The 13,365-nt window shown below is 33.0% G+C and overlaps 2 protein-coding genes across 2 annotated transcripts in view; both read right to left on the reverse strand.

Annotated features, from left to right (window-relative positions):
* Window positions 1-1,049: 1,049 nt before the first annotated feature.
* On the reverse strand, window positions 1,050-9,410 carry LOC124355657 (O-acyltransferase like protein-like). Its single transcript, XM_046806818.1, has 5 exons — window positions 9,348-9,410; window positions 8,554-8,743; window positions 7,947-8,089; window positions 6,361-6,466; window positions 1,050-1,123 (listed from the first exon to the last, which is right to left on the reverse strand). Exons 1-5 carry the CDS (start codon window positions 9,408-9,410, stop codon window positions 1,050-1,052), a joined length of 576 nt encoding a protein of 191 aa, XP_046662774.1.
* LOC124354081 (O-acyltransferase like protein-like) overlaps window positions 9,348-13,365 on the reverse strand; it is a 41,183-nt gene continuing 37,165 nt past the window's right edge. The window contains exons 8-10 of the mRNA XM_046804284.1: window positions 13,018-13,186; window positions 11,210-11,392; window positions 9,348-9,477 (exon numbers count right to left, since the gene is read on the reverse strand). Coding sequence (XP_046660240.1) covers window positions 9,472-9,477; window positions 11,210-11,392; window positions 13,018-13,186 — 358 coding nt within the window. The 3' untranslated portion in view covers window positions 9,348-9,471. The remainder of the gene's footprint in view (window positions 9,478-11,209; window positions 11,393-13,017; window positions 13,187-13,365) is intronic.

Below are 13,365 nucleotides of genomic sequence, written 5' to 3' on the forward strand. Positions count from 1 at the left end.
GACCCGGCGAGTGGAGCACCTTTACGTAAAACAGTTTCAACAAGTGATGGGACAAAAATTTCCGCAAAAGTGTTGCATAAATTGATCTTACATATTGTATTCAGTAAATAACGTATTAGCCTATGACAGCTACATATCTTTGGAAATTTTCTTGAGATTTAAAACCGGGGCTATAGAAAAACATATCTTAAAAATTAATATAATGGTTGGCGTCTGGAAATTACAACTGAATAAATAAATGGTAGGTACCCCATTTCTGTAATATTTATAATATATAGATATAAACTTTGAAATTATGTCGTACACATATATTACCTACTAATTGTACGAGTAATTAAGTTATTTTTACAGAAAACGAAGGACGACTCATAAATCCTTTAACCAATAAGGATAATGAATTCAGGTAAATAAAGATGTAAATGCCTGAATATAGTATTATTATTATTTAGGTTGTTTTACCTGTACATATGTATATTGTTTTCAATTAAAGTTCATCAAAGATATTTACCAGTGAGATTAATCACACTCAAGGTTCCACTTACACTTTGATGTAATGTTGTACTCGTAATAACGCTCAGTTTGCAATGTTTTCTTGCCAATACTTATCCCTCTTTCCAAGATCAAATGTGATAATAATATAAGTAATAATCTACTATATTTGTAACCAAAATGAGGAATGTTCTGTTATAAATGAGACACTCGTGATTTGCTAGCAAAATGTCCTTATCTATTTAAAGCAAAACACTGCATAATCATAGATTATGATAGTTTAACATTTGAAGAGACATGCATTACATCTGCGCCTACACATATGTTTATAGTTTTATCGGCACATTTCCGAACTGTACGGCACTGTTTTCTTCTTCAGAATACATTTCTTTCATCAAAGTTTTCTTAACAGAAACTGTTAATACTGAACCAATTTTAATACCACATCGCGTAAATAAAAATAAAATGTTGTTATGTTATGTTTATTTATATTAAACAAGTTGTAGGAGTTAATGTCATAAGTTTGACGGAAAGACTGCTACTGTCACTTTGATTGAACGTCACGTCGTATTCGTTTGACGTACTGACATCTCAGTTTGGTTTTCTTCTTCGTCTTCTTTGGAATGTTTTTGACCTGAAACAATAGTTAGCGTATTTAGTTTGTTTCACTAGAAATCAAGTTTTAATAATATATTTTGGAAGTAATGCGCTTAGGTATATTATATTAGACTATTAATTTATTTGTTGATGATACTACTGATCATTTATAAACCAATTGTACAATTTTTAAATGATACCAGATCATTAAAAATCTCAAATATAAAGTGCCCAAACATCTTTTAGACAGAAATGCAACAACATTTTTAGTTTATTATTTAAAAATCAAGCCGAACGTGAGTACAATTCATTCTCCTGTAATTTTGAGGTTCTGTATTATACATGCCAGTAAAAGTTTTGAAAAATGCTCGAATTAAAATGAACGGTCGCCTTCATAAGGCGTTCATAAAATACTGTTCTCTGTTGGCCAGTACGGTAGTTTTCCCTACCTCTGGTTTCATATAAATGAGTGCCTTGACATACTAAACAAAATTTTAACATAAATGTAGACTCGGTAGAGTCAACAAATGCAAACAGAATTGGACTGAGAATTGATCTCTGTGGGACCCCATAATCCAATTTTATTGGGTTTGAGACACAATGGTTGTTATATGATGATTACTCCTAGAGTACGAAACAGCACTGCTTACTTTCCGACACATCATCTTAAAATCCTTGAGCATATCAAAATACCTGCACGTTATACTTTTGTTGTTGTTGATAATATTGTTTTCCAGCTGATTCGAAAAAAGATCAGAGGAACAATAGAGCAATTCTACAGGTGTTTTGAGGTTCAGTTGTATGTGGTCGAGTTTAGTCTACCACAAAAGTACAACGAAACTCCGATTGCAAAACTAAATAGTCTGCTAATCCGACAATTGATAGTTATATCTTAAAGTAATAGTCAACATGCAGCTGGACTCTTGATTCAGAATAGATGGTGTCTTCATTCATACATAAGAAGATAAGCAGAGGTTCCATGTTCCAGTCTCGGGGCATTCCTGAGTTACAACATTCTGTTTATAAGAACATGTAGCATAAAATTGCATCATACACGTCTTTAAAAAATGTAAGATTTGATATTTTGAATAGGATAAGAAAAAAGTCCAAAAGCTGGAGACACCTAAAAGTAATTGAAGAGGTGGAATCTTGTTTTATTCGTAAGAATGTTATTGTGTCAAAATAGTAAATCCGATCTCATTCCATTACCTCAGCCTCTACTGTTGAATTATACGTATAAAACATTTCTCATAAAGACCTACTGAGGTACTGGGGTTTGATAACAAATAGTTTTATAGAATACCGACACATTTTCGTTCATTTTTTACGCCATTTGCAACCAAATTTAAGCCGAATACAATCCAGGAAATTGAGAGATTTAACAACAAGTACAATATATCTAACAATTTACCAGTGTTAGGCTACACAGTCTTCGTTTTTAATTTCCATGGTGTATATAAAGCTTTAATTATTGTAATTTTATGTGCTATGTGAAAATGTGTATAAAGTCAATAGTATAAATATGCTTACGAAACCATTTCAATAAAAGCCGGATTTTATAAATAACTGTAGCGTTTGTAAATCATTTGTTGGGTAAATGAACAAATTATAAACTTAAGATGCCAAAATACCCATTCAAGGGAAACATAACTCAGCGATGACTATAATAAGCGAATTAAGTGTAATGGAAAACTCAGTATCAGAAATGTTACATATAAACTGAAATTATATTTTAAATGTAAAATTACATTTGAGCAGCCTAATTTCAAAACCTGTTAAATCCATTTTAAGAAATTTACATGAATCCAGAAATGGTATATACATTAAACCGTTATTGATAGATTAATAATTTTTTTGCGTTAAAAAAATCATATTACTTACTTAGAGAAAGATTAATAATATAGCTTTTATAGAAAAATATTTGTTAAAAAGTTTAGTTTAAATTTAATAGGTTTTGTAGCAGTATTTATAAATAACTGTTTCAAATCCTGTTATATTCTAGTAGGTCTTCTTATTTAAATTACTATTATTCATTATTGAGTAATAATAAAAGAACTAAAAGTAAAGTACAAGCCTAGCCTATACAGTACAATATAGATTTTTGCATTAAAATTTTTGTTTTTAATTAGGTATTAGTACAAAACAAAATACTGAATTTGGAATAAAAATATTCTAAAAAAGTTGATTATATTATTAATAGGCTATATAGTCTACGTGAGTAAAAATTTATTTAAATTCGTCCACCAGGAGGTGAAAACCACTGTCTAAGAGTTGAATCAATGTTTAACACGTCCACCATGAGTTCAAAATCATCTTGATCAACAGGAACAGTGTCATGAGTCAGAAACTGTTGATTTTAAAATACATCAATGTAGAATTTCAGATCAGGATTGCTCTCCCAACTTTCTCCAGAGTGTAAAGTCAGAAGACGTATAACATCCGAAATATGAGCTTCTTTCACAATGACTCCTTTTGGCACATTTACAAGACTAAAATTCTTCAAACTTTTACTTGTTTTGCACAACAACTTACCAACCACAGTGTTAATGTTATAATACAGTTCACCACGAACCAGAATTGATGATTACGTTTTGTTGGGTTTTAGACTAATGTTGTTTGATTTTTGGAACTAGAAGTGATACTGCGCTATTTTCTGTTTGGTGTCATTGTAGGCGTGTTTCGAATTCAGTCAAATTGATCAAGTCCAAACCATTTAACTTCTGGTGCAGTGCCGATGCAATCTGGACTGGGGCTTTTGGTCCTTAGTCCAAAGATAAGAAATTCTGTTTTTTGGCCTGAATTTCGTCAGAATCCCCTCCACACACAGTTAAGTTGTAAAGGTATATCTGCTTTCGGTAATACACTTCTTGATCAGGAACTTCCGGAAAAAATTAAGTTTCTTGACACTCATAAGAGATTATTATTTAATTGCATTTCTTTTTATATAATTTATAGAAAAAATAGCCCTCTTTTTATATACATATAAGTCAGCTTTTGGTTTAGCGGTATTTATCTCTGCTAAAATTTTGTTATCCAATTACACACACATTGAGCACTTGTCAGTATATGATGCATTGAAACTGATATTATAACTTTAGTTAGTAACTGTCCTGAAGATTTCATACTGAACTCTTAAACCCTCTTCTTGCTGTTGTTCTAGATACATTTCCCTCATAGTTTATATTGATAATTCATTTGGAAGGTATTGCATTTTTTTATACTGCCTCTGCAATAATGACCTTGTATGGGTTTAAAGGATTTTATGAATTCCTTTACAGATTTCTTTATAGCGTATTTTTTTTAAATTTGCTGAGCCCTTCCTCTTGTCTCTGGGAGGGTTACACCTGCTTCTAGAAATCATTGGCACAGTATTTTGAATCTACCACGTCCCTCCTGCAAAATGTGCAATCATTCAACACGACACACTCTTACTTGTTTAACTTGGCCTTCAAGTTGCTTCGGCAAAGTGAAATTTGTGGTTACTGGTTTCATTATTAGGCTTATTGCATTGATTCATGGGCCTCTTCCTATATACTGATGTTACTGCCTTATGTTGAAGAATGTAATTATTTTAGATTCCAGACACGATTCTTTATAATACCGCTCACCAGTGGTAGAAGGCGTTAGAAGGATTCACCAATCCTTCTAACGCCTAACACTTTGCACCGGTAAATTCTTTCGTCACTCTGTTCACATGTTGGGAATGTACGAAATCCTTTACCTTGGTGCATGTAACAGAAAGCTAGTATTACAATGAAAGAATAATAATCCCCAAGGTAATTTTTGCATTACAACAGAATGTTTGTTAAATTACCAATTTGAAGTATTGAGTATTTAGTATAGGCTAGATAGGTGTTTTTTCTGAGGGATGTGTTAGATTTATAGAGATCTATAGGTTATGTAAACACACACACAGGTAAATATTGACTTATTGATAAAACTGTGTACATTTATTGGATAGTAAAATTAAGGCATACAAATTTATTAAAAGTCAGAAACGAGGCAAATAACCCATCTTAAAACTAATATGTAATAGACGTGGTGAATTTACCTTGCCTTCTTCCTTTTATTCCGCTTCCATTCTGTCACAAATATCTTCCTTTTTCTGGTCTTAGTTTCAACGGTTTCGACAATGAATTCTTCCATATAAAACTAATCTTAAAAAATATGCTTACTAAATCGTTAAAATACCACAGCTTACAACAAAACATCAAGAAACATCAAACACAAAACTCTCAACATCATTGTTTACGTTTGACATTGCCTACTCACATCCAAAGTTAGTAAAAGCGTGGTTCAGCCTGTAAATAACATTTTTGGAAAATAAGAGTGTGAAAAAATGTAGTAGCCAACATCTTTTAATCATTTAAATAATATAATAAAAGATGTTGTTTCAGCCAAAATAAAAATAACTGGTTTTGCATTTGTTGACATATGTTGGCCATATTTGGCACTGCAATTGGCTTATGCTATAGCAAAAATGTAGGTATATTTAACACGCTTTGTTTCTGAAACCAATATAAATTTAGAAGGTATAGAAAAAGTAATTAATTTAAACGTAGCTTTTAGGTCATTTATGACAGGTTTTGGAACTTCAAACTAGTTGTAAATAATAGCCATAAGAAAATCGTTTCCATGGATACCAAAATCTCAAATTAAAAAAATATGGATTTAAAAGGTTTTGAAAATGATCTACTCATTTATTAATCATCCAACGGTAACCTGGAAAAAGTATAAGGTCCTTATGTAATCCTAGGAGTAAGAGTAAAGTTAGGAATGTGGGACTACAGGCTCTGACACGTCGAACATTGTGATGTAGCTATTTAGACATTGGGTCATCCTCAGAATCCAATGTCTAAATAGCTACATCACAGGACCGTCGTTATCAGACAGGTGAGTTTAAAAAGATATTTTTACTAACTCCAAAATCACTTATACCAAATGTCACCAAAAGTACTAGTGAATCAAACTTGATATAAATTAATACAGGAAATTTAATTTTATCTCATACATTTCTTCCAAACCCGACAAGAAGGGTGGAGCGTGATATAAAATTAGTTTGCGAGCTTTTGAACTCAATCACCATATTTGCTTATCTTAAGAACTAAACAATACAGTTGGTGGTGTAAAATGATTGTTTTTAAAAGTGTCACATAATAAAATAACTAAACTAATTTTGTTGAAAATGAATAGTTATAATATTTATGGGCTTAAATTAGAGAAAATATTATTCTCATTAACAGTTTATACTAACATAATTTAAAATGTACGCACCTTCAAAACACCAAGTGGTTATGTTGGCGAAGGGTCCCTCCACGGTGAGATAAAGGGCAGCACTGGCCAAATAGGTGAGGGTGAAGTCAGCAAAGGCGTGATACCACTGGGAAATAAATGTTGTATTAAAATTTTGGTCTAAAATAAAGGATCCTTGTGAAACACACTACTCGTTAATTCCTGTACAGAGAATTAGAATTCTCAATACAAACCTAAAATAGATTCTTAAACCAACGATTTTTGAAGCCGATAGGATTAGAAAATGATAGCTGCTGGCTCTTAATAGAAGAGGCCTATATCATTATCATTGTCAGCAGGATTATTTATAATAAAATTGTAATGGAACAAGATTTTTACGGTATTGCAGCTTTGGTTTTTAAGTAGAAAAAGGTCACGTACTGTCAACTCAACTGCACTAAAACGCATTAAGATGAAAATAAAATAAAATAGGCTATTTAGTATTTTATCCATTATGGTTAAATTCTTCATTTATCTTTTATAAAACTGCTCTATGTTCTAATTGATTTAAATAATTTCCCCCTATAGTAAAATTATTTGATATGTAGTTCCTTCAGTTTTAAGTTCTCATGAAAGTCTCTTAGTAATTGTTTATCACCATGGTCACGAACAAAATAGTCCATATTTATAGTCTATGTAGAATATAAATTTTTTCTCTAGGTTTAACTATTCATGTTAGATTACTGTTGATTAAACCAGAATAAACCGTAAACCTTACTCATACAAAACCGATTTCTCTGTAAGAGGCTGACTGTTAAGAATCAGACGTTGTGAAGTGTTCATAGGATTGATATCATTTACTAAGATCATGAGTAGAGGGTCTGTCTTTAATGAAGTATTTAATAATATCTGCATCAGCTTTATACCGACGAAGATTCAACCCTTATTTCAGTCAGGACAAGAAGATGAGCGATCTGTCATTGCACTTTATTCTAAAGTTACCACTGTGCTTGCTGAAGTGACATTATATTCAGGATGGTTATAGTTGGGAGTAGGGGCCGCCTCCTGTCGAGAGGAGGGATAGCGGGTATATAAGTTATGTCACCTTGGAAGATGGGGAGGCCTGCTCTGTTCCAGCCTCTCCAGTCAAAGTGGTAGGGTGCAGAACTCTCTCGTATCCAGGTTAGCAACCGCCTTTAACACTAGGATACCTCCACCCACTACAACTGTAATCCCCCGCAGTAATACCAATAACTGGATATCTGTGGTTATTGCCGCTCCTGAATATATACTGGATATGTTACCTAGATATAAATCGGCGTTTGCTGTACCCAGTGTAGATTCAACTGGAAGGACAAACTACTCAGAACCTTTCTTCTGAGGTTGAATATCTTGAGTATGATATCATTAAAATAACAGCCAGAATTAACATTTTTTTGTTTATTTGAAGAATTATTTTTAGGTCTACACATTACACACTAGTGTATACACAGTAAGACACTTTAATTTTTAATAATTATTATTGTTTAAAAAATATTAACTGCATCTTAACATCACAAAGGCAAAATTACTACTAAAAGGCTTGCGTTAAGCCATTGCTTACCAGTAAACGGTCTAATGATACTCACCAGGTACGGTAGACTAAGATGAACAGGGGCTCTCTGAGAGTAGCTTTCTAAAAACTGAACCAGCATGTGAGTAAGATACGCTCCGTATGAGAGTCTGGCGAACGGGATCAGAACGCTCCAAGAGAGGAACTGGTTCACCCAACCTGAACATGAAACATCTTATAATGTTTAAAATTGTATTGGGAGTTTATTCCTGGCAGTTGTATTTTGCACTGAAGCGAAAGGAACAATGAACTTGAAAAGTGGCTTAAATACCATCAAGAGCAGTAAAAGAATAGTAAGCCATCCTTGGTAAGTTTTATGTTTGTATAAGTGATAATTTTACTAATGAAAAACGCAATAGTGATACATTACTCAATATAATAATAATTTTTTACAATAATAGTGAAAAGGTTTAACACACCTTAACATTTTGAATGTTCTATTCAGCTTCAGTTAAATTTATTTTTATTGTAAATTATTTATTATTAAATTGTGTTTATTGTATGCATTGTATTTATTACTAAGACCATATAATGAGTTTTATCCATCGATTGATCTTGTGCTCGAATCCATTAGATATCTTCTTTACGAAAAAAAATGTTAGAGGTAAAGTATCAAAACTCACCACCATGGCCGAGGGTGCAGATTAGTATGATCCAGACGAACCCCAGTGCGAACAAATGCCTGTGGAAGATCATGTAGGGTATGTTCACCCATCGACTTGGTTCACGTGTGGGATCCATGAGAACTGTTATGAAGAGAACACTGAAGAGGATGAAGAATACAGATATTAACCAGCCTGCCCAGAGCCTTGCCTGTATACACAAAAATAGCCATTAAGTGGTTTTTTTTTACTATATAACGATTTTCTATCAAATAAGCTGGTAACTGTAAAGTTGAATATATTCTGAATCTTTCTCCCTCATTTAAAAAAATATTAACTGGTAATTATTAACGTAAATTATTTCGTTTCAGTAATAAAGGACAAACACAACCATTTTATAATATATATGTCCGAGTAGGGCATTAAATTATAGCTTGAAAAGTGAACAACTTTTTAACTATGTAATATGAAAGTGATCTCCACATTTGGGCTTATAGATGACATTGTAACACTACCCAAACCCATGCCGTTCCGTTCTAGTAAAGCAAGGTGCTAATGTTCAATGTGTCCAGACATTGACCAGACTGTCTCTAATCATATGTTCCTGATCATTGATTATTGCCACTATTACAAAATAACTGTTACTCTGGGTAGCTCCAGGATGAGTTCTCCTTGCTTGAGCTTGAAGAGGACGTTGCTTAGGAGCAAGCATATAAGGAAGGATACTAGTCTCCAATGTGTTACTACATTTAACAGAATGTCTCTAATAATATTTTCCTGATCATTGCCAATATTACAAAATAACTGTTACTCACTCTGGATAGCTTCAGGATGAGTTCCCCTTGCTTGAGCTTGAAGAGGACGTAGCCCAGGGCCATGCCTATAAAGAAGGTAGCTGCTCGCAAGTGTGTCACTATGTAGTCCTTCTCAAAACTCTCTCTAGATCTAGGGAAATGTATTAATAATATTATATACGTGAGTTTTATAAAACTACATCTACAATTGTTATCTTATTTAGAATTAACTAACTTACTGTTAGAATAATAATTGTTAACTAACTTTTAGAAACATTCTATTGATACAATAATAAAACATCAGAATTGTGTCCGATATTATTCTGGACATTGCTATATGTGACAGCGAGGATCATGGAGTACTCAGACAATACCAGCAAACCAGTGCATACCTACTCAACTCTGAAATGTACTTTTTGTAAAAGGTCAAGACAATTAACAACAGTTGAGAGAAAATGATGTCCTTTGTGAATGGAATGTAACAAATAAAAACATCTCTATTCAGTTTACCAAGGCTAACTTTGAACTGGAAAAGACAATATGCCAAGATGAAAGCCAAAAGTAATATACGTACACTCGTATCTAATTGACTGGTTTACTTACTAGTCCAGGTGGATGAAGATACAAGCACTTCAAGCAAGGCATTTTGGACATGTTCAAATAACATGGTAACCAGATTAAAAAATTCTTATATACGCGAGAATAGTAAATATGAATATGTATTATAAAAAATAACTTAAGGAATAATAATTTATAAATATTTTTGTAGCTCATATATATTGATTATGGTATTATTCGTGCTCATGTTGTGAGTAGTTTAATCTACAAAGCATTCTCTTTACTAGTATAATAAAAATATTAGTTCTGTACAACATAAATATTACAGGAAATGCCTAAAGTATAAAACTAATCTGGTAAAAAGATTTACCGCTCCGAAATACCGTAATGCCTAAGCATGAGAAATGTATTGGAGGGCTCTGCAAGAAAGTGATACGAGTATTTCTTTATACTGGAATTGTCGACATCAGGTTATCTGTTAAAAGACTGACTTCAGTACACCATGAAAATAGACTAGCACTTCTAGCCCATAACAGTTATAAGGTAAGTCAGTCAAGTCATGGCCTCATATCTAAGGTCAGTCAGATCTACAGTCTACAATCCGAATGTTGAGTTTAGCTCCATTTCACATCAAATTAAGCTCAGTTCTGCACTTAATGAGACAATAACGATTCTTCGTATGGATTACACAGGGTGACCGTTGGTAAACCAAACATAGGTCTGTTGTAGTGGAGGTGTCTCTGATATCGAAATGATGCTAAGAGTTTGTTTTGAACGGCTTTATCACAGATTTTTATCTCTTCAGACGGATGCAAAATCCAGATTCAAAACGTCAAGTTTGTATACATGTCGGATTTCAGACACTCTACTAAGCGGAATATGAAATGGGGCCAAACTTAACATTAGCATTACAGTAACCCATCCCGCGATAGCTACACTATTTGTACAATCTAAAATTTAATTAAAAAACCTTTGATAATGATGGAGCCAAGACATTCTATGCATAATACTCGACAGTGGCTCATCAACCAAGTTATTCCCCAAACATTGTATATCGACATGTTTTGTTAATGATGTGCAATTTTTTAATATCCATTGGGTACCTCAATTGCAAACAACAACGTAAGTTATTTTCGTATTTAGAGCTTTGCACACATATGATTGCTACCGAGATTATCAGAAAACTCTGTATTCAAGGAGTTTTAAGCTAATTTTGATATGAGCAAATTTAATATAACTATAACCCGAATTCAGCTAATTAAACTGCAACTTTTACAAAAACAAAACACAATAATACTGTTGTAATTAGTAATAGAGATACTTACAAATTTCCACCCTTCAGGTCTTTGGCAATGGCGTTCCAAAGACCAGCGAGGGTAGTTATAACAGTGAATATTGCAATGAGCAGTAAACCCCAGCTTGGGCTTCTTGTGCAGTGGTATCAACAGGATCGGAGAGAACAGATACAACTGGAAGTCCGAAGACATGAACCAGGACTGGGAAATACACTGTAAACAGATATGAATAAAGTGAAGAGAAGCTACATCAATCTTGGTTCTCTAATGGAAAGGTTATTAGGAGATATTTTAGGAACACATACAACTGGAAATCTGAAGGTTTTATATAGGGTTGTGATGTAAACCATAAAATATAACATTCCAAAGAGTTGATGTATAAAATATTTTTCAGCTTACTGACAGAGAGAAACCCTGCGTGGAACTATGGAATAAATATATAGTACCATCGGGAATCTTTCAGAGGACATTAACTGTGTATTTCAGTAATTGCTTAATCCAGCTTATAAACTTAGCTGTGAAGGTCGGTCATGATACTAAGCATTTTTGTCTTTATTTTTTTCTAATGTAAGCCTAGTTGTGGAAGTAACGATGGAATACCGGATAGAATGGTGTATAGAAAAAGTGTGTTTCTATGTTATAAGTGTACAACGAAGCCTACTTTGGACCTGATTTGATGTCTATTACACTGTTGAGGAAGCTTTATCACCAAAATTATGGATTTCTAAAAACTAGCTACAGTTGACACCTTTATAATTTCTGAGAATGTCTGCATCGGGAAAACATGCACAACTTAAGAAAGGGTTTTCGAAAGAATTTGGGGTTTGATGTTGGAGTTTGTGTTTTGGGTTTGGGATTTTATATGGATTTAAATTAAAACACGAAACATTAAGACATTAAAATACACTCTAAGAAATTGCACTGACGGCATTGTGAAACTAATTATTCACGCTAAGAAAGTACAAGTGATGTGAATTTCTGCAGATATAATAGTATGGACTAAATGAAATAGATTTTATGAATGATGTTGTTTTAATGCTTATATGGACAGGTAGTTGAAAAATCTGTTCGGAAATGTCTATACTATCCAACTCCAGACAATCTACGACGTATTTTTCTTTGAATAGCCTTGATTAAATACTGTACACTGCCTTTGCACAAATAATTTTGGCTGTCATATCTTAAATTGAACTTTAGGTATAAAATTCATACTTTTAGAAATTTAAATAAAAAAATGTTTCACTCGTGATTAATAATCACTTGATATATTAAACTACCATTGAATCGCAGCTTAGTACGTGATTTCCTATTGAATGGCAAGTACGCCCATCATCCTAATCTTAATAATGTTATAAATGAGAAAGTGCCTTTATTCGTTTATTTTGCTTTCACGCGATGTTATTAACCGGAACTATGGAGTGGGTTTATGAAGTATATCTATCAATACTTATTTTCGGAAATCTAAATTACAAGACCAAAGTTCCTCCCAGTTTAGAAACATCACTGCTTACGTGCTAAGAAAATCAAAACTTGGAATTTATAACAATATCGCTCTTAAGACCTGCTAATGTGGTTTAAACGCCAACACGCTCGTAGCCCAGACACCTTGAGATTTATGAGATGGGAACATTTAAAATAACCCAGAGTTAAAATAGCCTGCATCGATGAATAAAAGTAAGACTATTGCACTAACATCTTGGAGCAATTTTTCATAATTTTATTTCTAAGTATTAGATTTTGTGTTTTTCTTACAAAATATACAATATATAAAATTTCTTAACCTGCACAATGTGTGACTATCTTGTTTGTATTATTACTGCGGCAACCGTTTAACCTACCAATTGGTTATTGTAGTAGTAGTTGTTGATGTAAAGGAGTGTGGCCCACCAATCGTAACGACAGCCGGAGTTGAGCATGTCGAAGAACTTTCCCCACACTGGCCCGTCTGCGAAGCGAATGGCGATCGTAGCGTAAAGCAACACCATCATAGCCAGAGCCGGTGTTAGCCTGCAACCAATGCAGGGCTGGTGGTTTTAATTATTAGGTAATTGTTATTTCTTGTATGAAACAAGCAAACAGTACTGTAAAATATTTCTAGATCTAAAAAACTCCCTGGTTGATCTATCTGTAAATAAATTAGATATATTAAAATATATAATTTTGATTTAAATATGATATGCGATGTT

This window comes from Homalodisca vitripennis, chromosome 2 (assembly GCF_021130785.1).
Source record: "Homalodisca vitripennis isolate AUS2020 chromosome 2, UT_GWSS_2.1, whole genome shotgun sequence".
In the NCBI taxonomy this organism is placed as follows: Eukaryota; Metazoa; Arthropoda; class Insecta; order Hemiptera; family Cicadellidae; genus Homalodisca; species Homalodisca vitripennis.